Below are 20,030 nucleotides of genomic sequence, written 5' to 3' on the forward strand. Positions count from 1 at the left end.
TCCCTTCTGCAACTCCAGCCCTCAGTCTCCTGTGAACTTTGATTTGTACCATTGTGTGCATTCACCCAGGCCCTGTGGCCCCGGTGTGTTTGGTTGGGATTAACCAGGGATCAGTTCTTGCAGCTCTCCTGGTTCTCACACCCAAAGCACTCTCTGAGCCATGCTCGTCCTGTCCTTCCTCCTCTCGTGCCGTCTAAGAAATGGGTGGTGGGGATTGGTGAAAACTTTAGCAAGGAAAGGAATAAAAAATGTTTGCGTGTGAGTGTTTGCATCCATGCTGGGGACAAATCCCTGCTGGGCAGGGGGATGGAGCAGCTCTGCTATGGGGAAAGGCTGGGAGAGCTGGGAGTGTTCACCTGGAGAAGGGAAGGCTCTGGGGAGAGCTCCGAGCCCCTTGCAGGGCCTAAAGGGGCTCCAGGAGAGCTGCAGAGGGACTGGGGACAAGGGGTGGAGGGCCAGGACACAGGGAATGGCTTCCCAGTGCCAGAGGGCAGGGCTGGATGGGATATTGGGAAGGAATTGTTCCCTGGGAGGGTGGGCAGGCCCTGGCACAGGGTGCCCAGAGCAGCTGGGGCTGCCCCTGGATCCCTGGCAGTGTCCAAGGCCAGGCTGGACATTGGGGCTTGGAGCAGCCTGGGACAGTGGGAGGTGTCCCTGCCAGGGCAGGGGTGGCACTGGATGGGCTTTAAGGTCCCTTACACCACAGGGCTGTGTTGGATTGTGTGGTTTTGGGATTCAGCTTCTCAGGAGGTGTAAGGAAGCATCCAGTGCGGGGATGGAGGAGGCAGGAAGTGTTCCAGCCCTGGGCTGTGGGCATGAAAACAGGTGTTTGCCGTGTGAAAACAGTACCAAACAGGCCTAACCCTTTTCCCATCCAAACTCCAAACTCCTACCCTGATTTTGTCGGCCAGGGCAGTGGTACTTGATAAGTTTGGCTTTAGTCTTTGGCCCTTGCACTTTTGATGTTCCAGGATTACTAAAACTTCCTGGCCTGCTGAGGAAAATCTCTTCATGGCTCCTTGTCACACAGAGCCACTGCCTGTGAGCTGATAAATTGTTTGCAGGCCGATGATGAGATCTGGGTGCTTTGTTTTCTGCATGCCCAGAGAGAGCTATATCAGATTTTTTCCCCCCTTTTCCAACAGTCAAGACCGGTGACAGAGCTCAGAAGCAAATGGGACTTGTCACTCTGTATTCCCTCCATCATCAGAAGCTGATTCCTGCTGCTCTCTCATGTCCCAGACAGTAATAAATCACATTTTCTGAGCCCAGCCAACGTGCTGATTTGCAAACATAAAGCAGCAGCTCATCAAAGAATGCATTTCACATTTTTAGGGAATAGACATTGCATTAACCTGGAGTGGTGCAAATTGCAGCGGCAGCGAGTGAAATGAAGCCTCGCTACTTGAAAGTTCAGTGCAGACTTGATGTATGCAAAAGTAATTAAAACTCAATTTGTTGTGTTTTCAGAAGAGACTTCAAACGCATTTGACAGAGAAATCACGTCCCTTTGTATCACAAGGTGTTTCCAATCTTGTCGTTTTCCCATTTGTCAGCTTGGGTTTGGAATGAGAGCTCGTACTTCCAAGCAGTCTCTGTCTCGGGCAGTGATCACCCAGCAAGCCTTGTAAGAATAAATAATTGCTCCTACCTGGATTTTCCAGGTGGATGCTCCCCAAGGTTGTATAAAATGGGTCCAAACTTCCTCACAGCCCTTTGTCTTGTGTTTGAACAAATCAAAGAGCCCCTGCTACGCTGATTTCCATCCCTGGGGGTATCTCTACCCAAAAATGTCGCTTCCCCCTGCTCCAGGCTTTCTTTTCCGAAGTGTCTTTGTGCTTCAGAAACCCTCAGCCACCTCCTGAGCTGATCCACCCCTGACAGCACAGCGCAGGCTTTCCTGGGGTGTGGTTTTCACGCTGCTGTGGGGTGAGCAGTGTTGGGTTTTCCAGAGAAGAGCAAAAGTGAAAAGCAGGTCTGGTGAAATCAAGATTTGAGGGAGGATTTTTGTGTGCTCACAGCTGGCCTGGTACAGCCCTGCACGTGGCAGGAACGAGATGGTCTTTAAGGTCCCTTCCCACCCAAACCAACCTGGGATGCTGATTTAGTGTGGTTTAAGCCCCGGTTTCTTGCCTTAGAGCTGCCACCCTGACGCTCAGCTGATGGCTTTTGAGTATCTGAACAAACAGCCCTTGGATGAAAAATCCCCCTTTTTTTTCTCTCTCTCTCTCTTAGAATCAAGACTTTATTTTACATATTTGGTTTCTCTCCCTTTCTTCCTGCTTTTTATCCTTTGAATCAAATAACCTCCTACAGTTCATAGCACCAGTATTTTTTTCTGAATCGTTGATTCCCTAATGTTGTCCCAACCACTTCCACCATCCCCTTTCTCTGCTGTCTGGTGCGAGGTTATCCCTACGTGGCTTTCGGGGAAACTCAGCTCTGTGTTTTAGCACAGGCAAGGCAGAACAGTTCTGTTTAATCCAGCCTGTCTGTCTCCCATCCTCTCCCTGTTTCCCACTGACCTCTGGATTTTTGGAGTTCTGTGGAAGGAAACAGCCCTTGAAAAGCTCTGGGAGGAACCACGGAGAGTCATTTGTGGGATGAACAGAGAAGGGATTGGGGCAATAAAGGAGCAGAACCTTTAAAGCAGTGAGATCATTATTACGTAGTGTTGTTATTTCCATGTTGTGGTGGAGCCTGAACCCTCAGGCGTGTGGGGGTCTCCAAGGAATCCCCACTTGGTTTGTTGCTGACACTTCTCATGTTCCTGCTTCCCTTCTTGATTGTTCTGGATGCTTTATGATACACTTGGCATTTTAAAATAAAATTTGGGTTGAGCCCCTGATGTTATTTTCCCATCTCTTCCTAGAAGAAAAAAGCTCTGAACTGTCCTTCCTTTCCCCACAGGATGCTTTGGAGGTCTTAAATCAGAGTTAGGTGCAAAGTGGAGTAAATATTGGGGTGAAATAAGGGAATGACAGGCATCCATCTCCCTGGGAGGCTGCAGGATAAAATGGGAAGGGGAGCAGCTCCCGAGGGCCCTGCCTGCACCTTTCTTCCCCAGTGTAGAAGCTTAAATAGAGGTGTTCACTGTGCTGTGAAGGTGGCTGGAAATCCGAGCAGAGCTCCTCTTGGAGGAGAATTTTTGTTAAATGGGAAAGGGTTTGTTTCCCAAAGAAATCGTTCCCTTACTGCCTTCAGGGGAGGAAAAGCAGAGTGAAATTCTGAAGTGCCTGTTCTATCAGGAGCACTTTGCTGTCAGGAACCTGCGCAGTTTTATTGACCAGCTACTCAAAACCCCTTGTGCCCGGACAAGGAATGAAAGCACCAAAGTGCTGCCGGTTGTGTGTAACTCAGAGCCGAGCTCCTTGCAGGTGTCATGTGAAAACACTGATTTACTGGAGATCTTCTCCTGCTGCATCTGAGTCAGTCCAGTGAGAGCTCTGCCTGCCCAGCTTTCCCTGCCAGCCCCTTCAGCCTCATCCCAGGTGTTTGTTTACCAGGAAAGCATGGAAAATAGGGAGGAGAGAGGAGGTGTGCTGTGTGAGCGGGAGACCTGGAATGGTGAATGTGGACTTGCAGCCACCTGGCACTTGGAGCAGTGTGAGAGAAGGGTTTGGCTCTTTGGTCAAACACCGTGGGCTGGAGGGACCAAATAAATCCTCATCCCCAGGTGCCCCTCAGGTGGATTTGCCCATCTCCTCATGCTGTTTAACACAGTCAGGAGCTGTGAGCACATGCGACATCACCAAGGGTGCAGTGGCCTTTAAAAGCATTATGGCACTGGAGCATTTGGATGAGTCCAGCTAAAACTGGGCTAAATTACCCCTCACATGCAATTATTGTGGTGTGGCTTGAAGGAGGGAAAGACTTCCCTGGTTCTTGCAGCACCTCTCCTCCTCCGAGGATGTGGCCAGAGTGGGAGGCTGGAAGAGCGATTCAGGATTTGCCCTGAGCAGTTTTTTTGTGGGGTTTCCATGGGGAGCTGTCGGTGTTTGGCACTGAGCCGAGGGATCTGTTCTGGGCAGATTGATGTGTGGGTGTGCACCTGCGGAACAGAGTGTCAAATATTATGGGTGTGTAAATTTTAATCAGTATTAGTCTTTTATTTCTGTGAATTACGGCTTCTCTATCAAGTGGCTGTCTCAGGGTTTTTAAATATATCTGTTCTTTTATCACTGCCTTTCAAGCACATTATTATCCTGGGTAAAAAGGGAAAGAAGGGAACAAGTTTGTGCTGTTTTAAGGGATCTCAGCCTTTGGGTTTGGTCTGTTACCTTTGATATGAGACTGCAGTGACCACATGTCCCAGTATCACTTATCAATCACCCATCAAAAGTGATTTTTGGTTTAATTGAAGGATAAATTAAAACTGACTCCTCCGTTTCCCTGTTTTATTTGTTTATAGCTTCAACTTTTGGTTTTGGTGGCGGTATTTTTGCCTAACATTTTGACATAGAATCATTAAGGTTGGAAAAGCTCACCAAGATCGAGTCAACCATTAACCCAGCACTGCCAAGGCACCTCTGAATCCATGTCCCCAAGTGCCACATCCATGTGGCTTTTCAACACTTCCAGGGATGGTGATGCCACCTCCTCCAGCAGCCCCTTCCAGTGCCTGACCACCCTTCCTGTGAAGAAATACTTCCCAAAATCCAATTTAAACCTTCCCTGGGGCAGCTTAAGGCTGTTTTCTCCTGTGCTGAAATGCCTGCGGACTATTTTGAAAAGCCAGGGAATGAAAGTGAGAGCTCTGAAAAGCAAGGGAGGAGGTTTGCAACTAGGAAATAAATTTGGATGGCAGGACCTAACAGCTCTTTGGGGCAGGTGAGCAAAATATGTCTTTTCTCAATGTATTCCACTGAGAACATCTCAGTGTTTTCAGGGAGATTATTTTAACTGTCTTAGAAGGGCTGAAAAATGAATAAAACAGGGTTTTGCTCACAAAAGGCTTTGAGTACCAAAAAAGGGTCAGTTTGCACTCCTGGAACTGCAGCCGTAATTCCAGGTTAAGAGGTGCTGAGCCAAAATTTGGGACAAACACTGCAGCTCGGTAGGGCAGGCTGTGTCCTTCCACAGAACGCTCGGGGGAGAAGCAGTTTGCATTTGGGTTTGTTTGCTTTTGAGATTGAAACTTGTTATTTATCGAGGGAAGAGTCATAACTAGGCACATTAGACAGGCGTGCCCTGAAGGTTGTTTGGGCTCTTCAATATTTTATCCAGGGTAAATATGAAACTCATCCCTTCCCTTTGATCACTCTTTGTTCACATCTGGCCTTCAGAAGGACTGGGGTAAGGGAGCGTGTGTGAGGATAAACTGCCAGCATCTCCCACTCTCTGCAGATTTTCCTGAGTTTCACCTTAACTCCTTGAGCTCCTCAAAAATCCAAGTGAGCAAACCACGCCTTCTGTTGCTTTCCTCGAGGATCCCAGATGCCTCTCTCCCTCCTTTTTTCAGCCTCCTGATCAATCAGGCAGAGCTGTTTGCTTTTTGGGATCTGTCCAGCTGAGGGGGAGAGCGCGGGATCAGTGCTCATTCTGGGGTGACACAATCCTGCATGTGGCTTTAGGCCAAAGCAGAGCTCACATCAGACAAAATACCCGTGAGTCACACGAGAATGAAGGTTGTGCTGGGGTTCTGGAGGTCACCTCTCCATCCCCCTGAGCAGGGATATGTATTACAGTTGTAAAGATCCTGGAAAGCCAGGAGAAATATGTGTCTGTGTATATATTTTTCAAGGTTTTATATGTTTTTTTGAGGATGTGCATGTCCCCTTGGGAGTGGGTCCACCTGTAACAAAATCCTAATCCTAATAATAATAATCATCATCATATTAATAGAAAAAAAGAATCCAAACTAGTTTTCTATTCTCCCAGAGAGGAGGCACCTGGAAAAACCCCATTTATTTTGCTTTGGCTGCAGAGTTTTGCTGTGTGGGTCGCAGAGGAGATAGTTGGGAATGACCATCCCTGCACAGGCAGATCATTTCCTCTGGGATAATTCATTAGGGACTCTCCACTTCTCCTTTCAAGGGCAATGTTGGCAGTTTGGTGACAAGGTGGACTGGATGATCCTGGAGGGTTTTTCCAACCTCAGTGACTCTGGGATCTCCCGAGGCTGCCACTCTCTGGCTCTCGGTGCTCTGAGCCTTACCTCTCATCTGGGTTTTAGTCCCTACCTTTAAAGCCCAGGCAAAGTTTCTTTATCCTTTTTTTTTCAGCTGCTCTCAATTCTCCCAGCCCCTCTTGGCCCCCGGGCTGCTGTTACAGATTTCGGCACTCACCTCCTTTCTTTCCATTCCCTGCTTTTCCAAACGCTCCTGCAGCCAGGGTAGAAACTGGGATGGAGCTCTGCTCTTATCTCCAGTAATCCCTCCTCTGGAGTGTGCCTTGATTTAAATCCAAGAGGTGTGACTGAAGTCACCACTTCAGGCTGAAGACTCTGTACACGTTGATTCATGGCTTCAAGCCCAGCTTCAAAGCCATTCCTTAAAAGCCAGTGTTAAAAAGCGGTTTTAGGAGGTCATTTTCTTGGTAGCAGGTCCCTGCCAGGGAGGTGGGGCCAGCTTGGTGAATACTTTCTGCTTTTCGGGCACCTGAGCACGGGGTTTGTGCTGGTGTCAGACTCTCCTAACTAAACCTTGGTGCTGGAAATGCCCCCCAGCAAGAGGATTTCCAGAGTCCTGTTTTGGGGAGGCTGTCCCGGTGACTGCCCCAGTTCCATCACACTGGGACTGCCTCCCCCAGAGGGTTTTAGAGGAGGTGAAATCATTTTGCTCAACTCAGAACGGGTTTGCTGAGGCGTGAGAAGGGACTTGTAATGTCACCAGATACAGCTGGAGGTTTGAGAGTCAGAATTCAGGTCTTGCTTCATTTACCCTTCTCTTGGGTTTTATCCAACAAGGAAAAAAGCTCACTGGAGGGTTTTTGGGAGTGGGATATGGATGAGGCTCCGTAGGGTCATCAGTCTCCACGCTGACCAGGTGCCCTGTGTTCAGTTCCTCTTCATTTGCTCAACTCTGAAAGATAGAGCTTTAAACTCCTGCTGCAGGTGCCAGCTTAAAACAAAATCAGTCTGGAAAATGCGGTCAGAATTAATTTGGCTTTTCCCAGGGAGACATCTGAGGAAAAATGGTATTTTCTCCATATTCAAAGCACTCTTGCAACAATTTGCTGTGGGAGAACAACTTGAAATTTGGCAAAATATGCATTATTTATTTTTTTCCTCACTAATATTGTAGTTATTCTGTCAGAATGTTCCCGAATTTGGGTAAGGGATAAACCTGTCAGGGCTTACAGTTCCCACACGCTCAGGGACTTGGCACTGTGTTGCAGGGTAACTTGTGATGCATCTCAGGTACCATTTTTGAAATATATTCAACATTGCTCAGGAAAACCTGCAGATCCAGACTGATATTTCCTGAAGAAAACTTTCTGCAAACAATCATTCCTCAGTTTTCAGAGCAGAGCTTGAATAGCATCCAACAAATCAAGCTGCAGTCCAAGTGTGAAACAGGCACAGATGAAATCAAATATCGAATAGTCATTCATGAATCCTGCACTGAGTTGAGGGAATCCTCCTCCCACCACTCCTGGCATTTTTGGAGCTGTGTGATGAAATTTGTATCCTAGGAATACATGAGCTCGTGCTGAACCCTGCTTTTTTCAGCCTGGCATGGAAATGTGATGAATAATTAGTGCCTTCATGAGAGAACCAGCCTTTTTTTCTCCCTAAGGGTCCAGGACTTGAAGAGGGCCCCGTAATGTGAATGATGCTCAAATCCATTGCTCTTATCCGTGTTTCAAAGGCACTGCTGGGATAGACAGCTGAAAGTAAGGAATTAGGCCTTCCAGGTGTCTCCTGGGTACGGAGAAATACAAGGCAGGAATGTCCCTGGCTCATTCCCCGTGTTCAAGGCTTTACTGGACAACAGAAGAAACTCTTGTTATTGTATAGAAATCCACTTGGATATTCTTGTATCTTTAAAATTAAGATTTGTTTGGATTTGGGAGCCATGGAAGATTTTGGTTTGAAGCAACAAGTGCCCTTTCCCCTGTGCTGGGAGGAAAAACAGAGATCTGATGATGCATTGCAAAAATTTAGTCTATTACATAAATTACACCCAGGCTGACGAGTTCCTCAGGTCAGCTTAATCTGTTTTGTTCTGTGCCCGGAAAGGGAAAACGACCATTTAATTATTGGGAGGAAAAAATGATCCTCCTGATTGAGGGAGTCACATGAGTGCAATTTACTTTGTCCTTCCATTCATTTGAGGGATGTGGATGCAGTTCAGCCAGAGATGTTATTTAAAGTTTAATTGGGTGGACTCAGAGTGACAAAGCCCCCAATGTCCCCATCAAAACAAAACCTCAGTGCTTTGCTGGTGGTGTTGTAGGGGACAAAATTGATCTTGCTTTGTTCAGACATGCTTCAATCATCTGTATTTTTACTCTTCTGTGGTTAAAATGATCCGTGTTTCACTGGGCATCCTGGGGAGGTTATTCAGGAATTTGCCAGAGCACAGGCTCTGGCGCGGGTTCCCCATCCTTGGAAATATCCAAGGCCAAGTTTTGGAGCAACCTGGGATAGTGGAAGGTGTTCCTGCCCATGGCAGGGGGTGGAATGAGATGAGTTTTAAGGTCCTTTCCAAACTATTCCGCGATTTTCCATGTATAGATGAGTTTCCAGGCATTATTTCCATGATTCCTGAAACCAGGGCAGAGAGGCACCAGGAGCAATTCAGTGTCAGCCTGTTTTAAGAAGGGCTGTGAGAAAACCCCCACCCTAAATCCTGGCTTTGGCTTTAATATTGTGACTGTTCCTCATTCTGAAGTGTAACACTCCGCAGCCGCCACGGAGAAGATTCCCAGCGGCTGGGGCACAGCCCCGTGAATAATTCCATGAATAATGCGGACCATTATCAGTTTGCGTTTCCAAACAAGCACCGGTGCTAGCACATCTTCATCGGACCGGCTCTGAAGTCAAGCAGCCACTTCGCAATTAAAACTTTAATTGCTCCACAATTAAATTTGCAACAACAATGTAATTTGCACGCAGAGTTTAATTTGGGAAAGCGAGGCTCTGGCTGAGAGGCCCAAGGCTTGGGGATGTGTGCTGGGGACCGGGGCAGCAAGGGAAGCTCTTCCCTCTTGGATTTCACGGAATAACCCCGGGATCATTGAAGTCCAACTCCTAGGACTAGTTTTTGATAAGAAAAGCTTAATTTCATAAAGTTTTGGTGCATCTCCCTGAAATCTTGCAAAGCAACAGGGTGAGGTGAGGCTCTGGCACAAGTTGCCCAGAGCAGCTGTGGCTGCTCCATCCCTGGAAGTGTCCAAGGATAAAGAAACGAAGAACTGAGACTTGGGAGTGTCTGCAGAGCCCAAAATATTTTGAGTTCTGTGTGGTTAAAGGGATTTTTGGAGGTATTTCTGTTGGGAGCGGGCTGGTGGCTTGTGGAGGCATCGATCTCTTTTATTGATCCTTGACTCTGGTCACCTTCTCATGTTCATCATGGGAAGGGAATGGCTGGAGCCCTTGGAACTGGAGAACTGAAGACACTGAGATTTTTATTTTATGCTCTATTTGAAAAATCATATGCGTTGCCCGTCGTTATGGAATAGTTTCTTGCAGCAGACAGGAAAGTGCATTGTTCATATGCCAGCTAAAGCTCCCCAAAACCAGCTCAAGCTGTAAATTAAATATAGTGTTGAATTCAATAATGCTCAATATTTAGACTGAAAAGCAGCATTTGCTGATTCTCCTGCCAGGAGAGAAGCATCTCTTGCATTATTTAGTGTTTGTCTGATGGAGATGCCAAGGCAAGTTGCAGATGTATCTCCATTAATTGATCAATATTGTGTTGCATTTCATTTGGTTTCTTTATCTGGTTGATACAGCAGAATAATTTGTTTTTCTCCATGGAAAACTGCACTCTATAGGCTGCCAGGTAGGAAAAGAAAATGGGAAAAATCCTACAGCAGCCCTTTGACCTTTTAATGCCATGAGAGGTGAATTTTGCTCACAGTATGGGCATCTTATGGGGAGGTGTTTAATGTTCCAGATGGCTTAGTTACACAGCAGGAGAATGGGAGGCTTTCTCCAGGACAACAAATTGTAATTTAAGAGCGCATTAATTTCTGAACCATAGTGGAAGAGGGGCAGCTTCTCTGTGCCTCTGCTCCTGCTTCAGTGTCAAAGATGGGACACCTCCTCCTTTCGATTCCAGCCTTACCCAGGCTCCTGTCCTGTTCAATCCTTCTCTTGTGCACTTGGGAAAAATGGATCTGTTTTCTCCTGCAGCAGCTGAGTTTGGCTAATGAAGTCTCTGGTGGGCTGGTTTGTGGCTTGGTGGAAAATGCAGTGTCTGAGGAGGACTGGAGAGGTGCTCAGCTCTGGAAAAGCACTTTGGAAAAGGGGAGGGGGAGCAGCAAGTGTGGGCTTGGAGCCCTGGTACACCCTCTGCACTGTACCTGGGATAGTGGGGACCAGGCAAAGGGGATCACGTGGCTCTGACCCTCTCTTGAGCCAGTCAGTCTTTTCCTAAAGGTCTCTTAGGAACTGGATCCAGCTGAGTCCAGAGGCTGCAGAGCTGGAGCAGCTCATCCTTGCAGGAATCCCACAGGGACAGCCCCAGGGCCCTGTTAAAACCCCAGTACAGCCGTGCTCAGGCACTGCTCGTGTTCTGCAAGGGAAACCTTTCCCCTGGAGACAGTAGGTGGGGCAGCTGCATTCACACCTAAATAACTTGGGCATTTTGCAAGTTGATCCCCTCTTCTGCAAGAGAAATTAATTTGGTTTTGTTTTTTTAGAAAATCGTTTTGTCCATTCTTGCCAATACCTGCAGTATCATGCTGGGAAATCTTCTCAATACTTTCAAAACAAGTCTTTTCATTTCATCACCAATATGTTTCACTTGCCCCCCAACACTTGGGAATAATGCGATCCCATCTGTGCATTACTGCTCAGAATTGTCCGTCTTTCTTTGGAGCCCATGAGCCAAAAGTGAGGTAAAGTCATTCCCTTTGCAGGTTTTTGTTGTAGAGCTTTTCCCAACAGAGCTTTTTGCAGAAAAAGATGCTGAAACTCAGTTCTGTTAAACAAAAAACGACATCCTTCTAAATAATTTAAGAATCTCTGAAGTGTGTCAGGCCCCACTAAAGGTTGATGTCGCTCATTCTCGAGATAAACATCTATTTTTGTGCTTCTAATTAGATTGATACTTAATATAAAGAAATGAATCAAACATTTATAAGAACAATCATAAAAATTAACTTGTCATGAAGACATCTGAATGCCCCCCAACTCCGCTTCTGTATTACAGAAAACGCTGCTGCCATTTTATACTCCCACAGCCCAGGTAATCTTTTAGGTCACAGTAATTACCAAACAACCACTTTCAGCTTGATAAATAATCATCGTTCCCGACCTAAACGAGTCTGTGTTTCAGTTCCCTGATTGTATTCCGTGATCCCTTAGGCTGTTTCCCAGTTTGGGGTGTGAGGGGAGGCTTTTTAGTGGCCGCTGAGATTGGAAACCTTCGCTCCTTTTTCCCCGCCGTTTTTTTTGGCAGGAATAGGCCCGTGGCCCCCTCACGTCTGTCCCCTCTTCCTTCCCTCCTCCTGGCTCTGGCTTTCTGAATCTGGCTCTTCAAACCCCAGAAGATTTAAAAGATTGGTCACTTCCAACCTCCTAGGGTGGTTCTGAGCTCCCTTCTTTCCATACAACCTTGGATTTTAACCCCTCCTCCCACATCCCTTCCAGGCATGGTACAGGTAAGCTGATAAAGCAGATTTTCCCTCATAAAATGAGATATTCAGAAAGGCAAGGGGTGCAGAGATGGGAATTAAATAATAGCCACAGGTCAGAGTAATTTTCTTTTTGATAGTAGTTCTGTTATTCATGGATGAGTGTTCTCAGGGATTAGTTTCTCAGGGAAAATGAGCAAAATTACGCCTCTGTTTTCATGTGTGGTGTCAAAGACCTAAATCTTTTCCTTTTTGAACACAAAAAATTGGGGGAAATTTCACCTGAAAGTGTAATACGTGAAACAAAGTTCACACTGAGTTTAGTGTACTGTAAGTATGTCCTGACCGTACAGATGCTCCACTAAAAAACCCTCAAGTGTTGAAAGTTTCTGTTTGCAGCAGCTGGTTTTGACCTTTTTCTGAGTTTATGTGCTCTCCTTCATAATACATTTAATTCCTTTTGAAATTGTAGGGCTCTGGTGTTTTTTGTTCACAGTACAGAATCCCAGGATGGTTTGGGTTGGAAGGGATCTTAAAGCTCATCCCATTCCATCCCTGCCATGGGCAGGGATACCTTCCACTATCCCAGGCTGTTCCAAGCCCCAATGTCCAACCAGGCCTGTAATCAAATACATTTTAAAACTCAAATCTGAAAAACATTATTCTTCCTTTTAAAACGCCTGAAATTATTTAATTGCCCTTTTAAAATGGTCTTTTTCTCTTCTTTTCCTCACAGATGGGAAGGTTGAAGTGACAAAAGAGGGAGTAAAGCTCTGCACCATGGGACCTGGCAAAGTTTTTGGGGAGTTAGCCATCCTCTACAACTGCACCCGGACAGCTACTGTCAAAAGTAAGCATTTTGGATGTTTTCTTATCTCTTCACTTGGAAGTTGCAGCCTCTTTTAGATGTTTCACTTTCTCAGTGAATTAAACTCTTTAGGGTATGGTTTTTGGTATGAAATTTAGCCACTGTGTGTGTGAAGAAGATGCAGAGGAAGTGCTTCGTTCAGTCACTCGGGTTGATCCTACCCCATGCAGAGGAGCCTGAAGCTTATACCACAGTTTTCCTTACAATTCCTGCTGAATCTCATGATAATTTTTTTTGTTGTTGCTTAGAAGAACCTTTCTGACCTGTGTAAGTCTTCAAGGGAAACTCAGTAAGCCAAGCTTAGTTTTTGTTCAGGACAAGTCATTGTTTTCCCACTAAGCTGACTAAAATAAATCAGGAAAAAGAATCTGGATGGCACTTGACCCCCTGCCCTAAACTTCTCAGCACTTTTGTAATCTTTTATGAATGTTTTGGGCAAAGGCTTGTCTTGCACAATTAAGCAGAGGAAATAAATCACATTGCTATGTACAACTTAAATAGGTTTTTGTTTAAATTCAGATGCAGAGCTGAGATGTGAGATATAGGTTATCAGATAGGTGACTGAAGCAGAGAGAGATAGTCAATAATTGTGTGGTTCTAAGGGGAAGGAGTCAGAAGGGTACAGATGGCACAGAATAACCCAAACAAGTGGTATTCTTGTACCAGAATAATGAGCTGTGTGAGTCCCTGCTCAGAAGAAAGCCTTTTCCAAACACCTAACTGTGCTTCAAAAAGAGAGCAAGGAAAAGAACAAATGGGCAGGAATAAGAAAGCAGATAAGTGGATTATTTTCTGCAGGACGTGCTGTTTTCCGTAGTGCTGAAGGACCTGACCCATGGTCTCTGTTCTCACCTGTGCAAACCTTGCCTTTTCACAAGTGCTGGGTACCTCAGGTGGTGGTGATAAATTCAGATGAGCAGCAGCTTTGTGTGATAAATACAGCTGGGAAAGGTTGGAAAGAGCAGAGAAAAAGGTCAAATGCTGGAAGAGGCAGTGAGAGGATGGTTGTTGTTTAGTTCCCCTTAGGAATGAAGAGCTAAAAGGCACCTGATCCTCCAGTCCCACGAGTGAGTCCCCCATAACCACTCTGTTCCTGTGGCCGCTCTCACCTCGTTGTGCAAGGGACTCCCACAGGGAATTGCACACAGCAGGTTTTGCTGTCAGATTTCCTCTTGCTGCCGTTTCCACGCCCTCAGGCTCCCCTCCGGAGCAAACCTCCAGACTGGCATGTGGCACTCAGCTGTCCCAAACCCCTTTGTCCTGGTTAAACTGGGGGCAGCAGTAAGGTCACTGCTCCAGCCATCCTCAGAGAGACCTTGCCTCGAGGAAGAGGACCGTGTGTTCTTGTTTCTCTGGTCCTTTCCCACCAGGATTGTGTAATTAGAGTTCTGCTGGGCTTTAATCTCCTTCCCAGGGCCAGGGAGGGACTTGGAGGAATTTTATCTCTTGTTAGTGCACAGATCAGTAGCAATTGTGGTTGTAATGAGCTTGGGGAGCTGCTGCAGCTCGCCCTCACTGAGCTGAGGGCCTGGAGGTGTTCACATCACCTCAGGGCACGGTATTGACTTAGCTGATCCTACACAGCTTCAAACACCTGTTTGTTCCTTTGGGAAATGAGCAATAAATGTGGCAAATCCCCTTTCTAGGTGAATGGTGGCAAGTATTCCATTATGCCTGGGGATAACTGCTGCTGCCATTTTACACTCCCACAGCCCAGGTAATCTTTTAGGTCACAGTAATTACCAAACAACCACTTTCAGCTTGATAAATAATCATCGTTCCCGACCTAAACGAGTCTGTGTTTCAGTTCCCTGATTGTATTCCGTGATCCCTTAGGCTGTTTCCCAGTTTGGGGTGTGAGGGGAGGCTTTTTAGTGGCCGCTGAGATTGGAAACCTTCGCTCCTTTTTCCCCGCCGTTTTTTTTGGCAGGAATAGCCCCGTGGCCCCCTCACGTCTGTCCCCTCTTCCTTCCCTCCTCCTGGCTCTTGCTTTCTGAATCCGGCTCTTCAAACCCCAGAAGATTTAAAAGATTGGTCACTTCCAACCTCCCAGGGTGGTCCTGAGCTCCATTAAGCCTGGGGATAACTTTGATCATTCCAAGGTTTATTCCAGGAGAAATGAAATTGGTGACTGTAGTGAGATGAGACACTCCATCAACACTGGTGGTGAGGAAGTGTCAGGGGGCATCATCCAGCTCCCATTTGGAGACACACTTTAACTCAGGGCTTCCCATCGTTCAGGAGAGAGCTTTCCATCACCTCCAGAGCGTCAGGAGTGTGTTTTGATGTGCCTGCCTGTACTTGATTATGAGGAATTTAAGTGCTGCTTTCTGAGGGATGAAGTTGTGGCAGAGGCTGAGTGAAGGATGGATTTATGGGGGTGTTGAGCTCGGCGTTGCAGCTGGGCCATAATGAGGTGTCAGCTGAGTTGACACCTCCTGCTGCAGCTTGGTTTTATGTGTACCCTGGCTTTGGTTTGTAAATAATAAAGATTTTAGTGTCATTACTCACTATTAGTCTACACGGGCTTTTCAGCTCGTGCTCACTCTGCAGGAGCAAACTTCAAATATAAATCACCGGAGGAAGGGCTTTGTCTTTGCAATAGAATTTAGGAGACGTTAAAATTTAATGATTCTGATCTGACTCCTGCCTCATAACGACCTCTTTAATAAGGCAGTCCAGGGCTTTGCAAAGCCTACCCCGGAAGCGCTATCATATTTTCTCCCCATTATTGCAGCCCTAAATGAAAGCAGGGTGGGGTTTGAGTTCAAGCAGGGCCTGGGAAGAACCCAAACCCTTGGGTGCTGAGGAGCACTGGGAAAGGCAGGGACATATCTCCTGACACGTGGCCTTTTAAGATAAATGTGCAATCTTTGACATCTGATTTTGGTTTGGTTATTCTGCAGCGTTTGCTTTACGTTTCCAGATAATACAGAAAGAATAATAGTGGGGGGGTTTGGGAGTTTTTTGGCTTGCTTTTTCTTCTTCTTCTGGTAGAAACTGGTCAGTCTGCTCCAAGTATGCAATTATCAAGGCTTTCTGGCTCCTTGATGCTCACAGATCACCTTCCATGGCACACTCAGTGAAATCCAAATCAGCTGCTAATTTCTCCCTCTCCCTGTGTTGATTATCCAGAGTTCTAGAGTGTCTGCATGCAGACCTGGATGCTGCTTGCAATTCAAAGCAGAACCACAGACTTTCCTTCCTGATTCCAACAAATAATTAAGTCCAGAATGAGGAAAACACCACTTGTTACGGCTACACCTAGAATGATGTCTCTGATCCTCTGTTTTTACAGACTTGGATGGTAAATAGAGCTACGAGAGGCCAGCAGAAAATGACAAAAAAGACAAAAATCCCCCCAGCTGAATTGAGGTTGTGTTTAAGACATTGTGATTCTTCATTTTGATAACAGAAAAGACGTGGGAGGAAGTGAAATTAATCTGCCGTTAATATTGTGCAGAAGCGCTCATTCCTCTTAAAGAATAATGTGTGGAGCAGATTTTTGCAGGTGATTTAGGGCAGATTTTATGGAGGGGGCAGATTCTCCATCCTCTGAGGACGTTCTGCTTATTTTAGAAGTGGTCTTAACACCTGAAGTGGATTCTCTTGGGGGCAAAATAAAACCATCCCCTAGAAACATCTCGGTGCAAGGCTGATGATTTCAGGGGAGTTGCACTCCACACCAGCCCATGTTTTCAGGAGAACTATTAGCAAAAAAAAAAAAGCAAGCAGAGGCTGAAGTTATTAAACTCTAAATTATGTAAATCCTTTTGCTGGCCCTCAAAAGGCAGCACAAGAGTTCCTCAAGCTGCTGTGCTTGCCAGCTGCACTAATTGTACAAAACCCAGCACGGCGCAGCAGGATTAAGGCGGGAGCTCGGCCGTTCCTTGCCAAGCCTGGATGAGTTTGGATTTTCCACTGCTGTTTGTGTTTTAATGGAGTCCTGTGCACCGCTTGCTGCAGCCCCAGGAACGGCAGAACTTTGCGAGGAGCTCGGGAACATGGATAATTTGCAAGAAAAAAGAAGGCAGCAGCAAGTTGCCAATTAAAACTGCAGAGACTCGTTAAAAGCCTTGCAGGAGGATGTTGCCTTCAGATGTTCTCCTCTAACGATTACAGGAGCCAGGGTAAAGTTTGTTCTGCTCTCCTTAAAACACGCTTTGGAAAGAAGTTGACTTTAGACACTCCACTGTTTGATTAAAATCTCTCTGATATTACTTGGAGATCAGAAACCTGGGATGGCCCAGCCAGTCCGGTGTGCCTGGTGGGAGACAATTGGATATATAAATGGATATATAATGGATATATCCTGGGAGAAAGTAATTTAAACTCACCCTTCCACTGCCTGTGTTTTTCTGTGACCTTTACAGGTTTTGCAAGTAATGTGACAGAATGGGTTTGGATTATTCTTCCAAGGGGATGATAATGAGAAAATGATGTTGAGGACAATGGACAAGGTGTAGCAGAGTCTTTTTTCCCCTCTTCTTGTTCAGGAGCATCTTCAGGATGGTATGTCCATGGCTCTGGAGATACAGGCACAGGGATGGGTGGTCCTGACTGAATTTTTAACTGACGGACAGACCAATCCAAGAGAGATGAGGAAAACAGAATGAAAAATTTATTCACCACCTGGGATCATTGTGTACCTGAAACATCCCCAGGTGTGTTGGAATAAGGGTGCCCAGAGCAGCTGGGGCTGCCCCTGGATCCCTGGCAGTGCCCAAGGCCAGGCTGGACATTGGGGCTTGGAGCAGCCTGGGACAGTGGGAGGTGTCCCTGCCCATGGCAGGGGTGGCACTGGATGGGCTTTGAGGTCCCATCCACCCCAAACCAGTCTGGGATTCTGGGATTCACAAGTTCCTCAGGCTCTGCTTCCTATCCCCTTTTCTAAAGCCTTGAAGGAGGTGCTGGACGAAGAGGTGGGGCAGCCCCAGCTGCTCTGGGCACCCTGTGCCAGGGCCTGCCCACCCTGCCAGGGAACAATTCCTGCCCAATATCCCATCCAGCCCTGCCCTCTGGCACTGGGAAGCCATTCCCTGTGTCCTGGCCCTCCAGCCCTTGTCCCCAGTCCCTCTGCAGCTCTCCTGGAGCCCCTTTAGGCCCTGCAAGGGGCTCTGAGCTCTCCCTGGAGCCTTCCCTTCACCAGGTGAACACCAGGAGGTTCTGGCATCATGGGCAGCTTTAAGACTGGGTATTTATTTATAGGAAAACCTTTCAGTGTTAAATCCATGTTTAAAAACTCTCCAGACCTGTTTGGCCAAGCAGATAAAGTAACAATAAATAACGAAGTAGCATTTGTTGTGTCTGGTACGGAAGGAGGGTGATCACCATGCAGGGGAAATGGAGTGCTTCAGTTGTTCTGAAATACTTGTGGAAGTAATTTTGTTGATATTTTTCACGTTGATTTAATTGCAGAGAGGAATGAGCTGAGATCCCATCACTTAAACACGGTTATAAGGAGATGATGACTTTCTCTGTGCAACCCTTGAAGAATTAGTTAATATTAACAGCAGATGTCAGATAATTAGTTCATAAGAGCTCCCATTTCATCCCTTTTTATAGATGTCACTGAAAATGTTGTGGATGTTTGAAATATGGCCAGAGCAGCTGTGAGAAATGAGGTGACTGAACTTTGCTATTGACAGCAAAGCTTCTCTTTGGGCAGAGTTTGATAAACAAGGGGATGCAATGGAGTATTTGCCATAAATGCTAATTTATGGGCTCGGTGACACGTGGTCCTTTCCTGGATTAAAATGCAACAGACAGCACAGGGGCTGGATTTGCCCCACATTATATAAAATTTCTCATTCTAGACTATTTCCTCGTTCTAACTGGGGAACAAAAAGCCACTTGGTACCAAAACAGACCAATTTGTGTTTCAGAACCAAAGCAACAATTGCCTTATCCATGTTCTCTAAAGCCACTTTTAGAAGCTCCTTGATGGCATGAAATCACCCCAAGCTGCCTTTCCTGCTGTCCATAGAAGCAGAGTTTTTAAAGATTGTTTTGCCCATCATAATTCAAGGTTTCTTTCTGAGAGACACTGGATTCATTTAAACATTTGATTGATTGTATTGGAGGAGTTGTGCTTCCCTGCATCTCAAGCCCATCGCTTCCAATAAACTTCCACTAAGGGAATCATAGAGCAATCTCCCTAAAATAAGCTCAAATATGGTACCAGTCAGTAAAAGTTACTGCAATTTTTATTGCTTTCAGCCAGGGTGTAGCAGCACCATCTCCACTGGCTGATCCCTTGGGACCAGGAGCATCCGGCTGCCTCTGCTTCTCAGGCAGCAATGGGCTCCAGGTCTCTCCAGCCCACAGGGAACAGGAGGATTTTTTCAGTGTTAAACCTACTACAGGTTTCAGTGATTATTAATTTTAATTACTATCCCCCCTCCCATCTTTCATAATACTGTGGGGTTATTGTGAGGAAAAATGTGTGCGAACACTGATGCTAAAATGATTCTTCTCTTAAATACTCCACGAGTGTAATGTCAACGAAGGTTTCCTTGTTTTCCAGGCCTTTTTAGCTATGGCAAGGCTCAGAACAAGGCAGGGCAGCCCTGGGATGGGGCTGGATCAGTGGAAAGCACCTTCCCCTTGTGTCTGGACATCCCTGGAGAAGAAGAGACAAAATCAGGGGAAATCAGAGAATCCCAGAATGGCTCGATTTGGAAAGGATCTTAAAACTCATCCCATCCCACCCCCTGCCATGGGCAGGGACACCTTCCAGTATCCCAGGCTGCTCCAAGCCCCAATGTCCAGCCTGGCCTTGGACACTGCCAGGGGGATACAAGATGGCAGCTCATGTGGGATTGCCCAGGAGGGGATGGGGAGCAGCTTTTGTGTGCAGTTGGGGGGGAGCTGTGGAGTTTGTTGTGGCTGACAGAGCTGCTCGGAGTTGTGTTGGGAGTGGGTGGCCCGCTCTGGACGTGGCTCTGGGTTTTGGGGATGGCTATTTTCGGAGTGTGAGGTGTGGGTGGAGCAGATGGATGTGCCATGTGCTGTGTTCCACAGTGCTGGGGGTTGTATTTAATGTATGGATAACAAAACAGAGGCAAACATGTCTCTCCTACTACCCTGCTGACTTTAGTAGTGGGGTGTTTTCCCTACTTTTCCCCATCTGTCATTGCTGATTTACCTTTAGGAATCTGGAATCCCTTCCAGCAGGCTCGGTGTCCTCTTGTACATCACCCTGCTGGTTTTGGGGCTGGCACCACAATCCAATCTTTCCCAAAAAATACTCAGCTGAACCTGCAGCAAGCAAATTGTTCGCCACCTCCTATTCGGGGAGCACAATCCCCTCAAAACTGAATTCTTGGAATCAGCACAAAGAAAAGGTGAAAAGAGCAGCTTGTCCTTCTTCCATTCAAGCTCTCCTAAATTCCCAGCTGGATGACAGTAG

General features: G+C 46.5%; 1 protein-coding gene across 3 annotated transcripts in view; it reads left to right on the forward strand.

The window, feature by feature from the left end:
• PRKG1 (protein kinase cGMP-dependent 1) overlaps positions 1 to 20,030 on the forward strand; it is a 370,739-nt gene that overhangs the window by 152,648 nt on the left and 198,061 nt on the right. For all 3 annotated transcript variants that reach the window (XM_032115877.1, XM_032115876.1, XM_032115878.1), the window contains exon 3: positions 12,488 to 12,601. In XM_032115877.1, the coding sequence (XP_031971768.1) occupies positions 12,488 to 12,601 (114 nt within the window). The remainder of the gene's footprint in view (positions 1 to 12,487; positions 12,602 to 20,030) is intronic.

Source organism: Corvus moneduloides, chromosome 8 (assembly GCF_009650955.1).
Source record: "Corvus moneduloides isolate bCorMon1 chromosome 8, bCorMon1.pri, whole genome shotgun sequence".
Taxonomy (NCBI): Eukaryota; Metazoa; Chordata; class Aves; order Passeriformes; family Corvidae; genus Corvus; species Corvus moneduloides.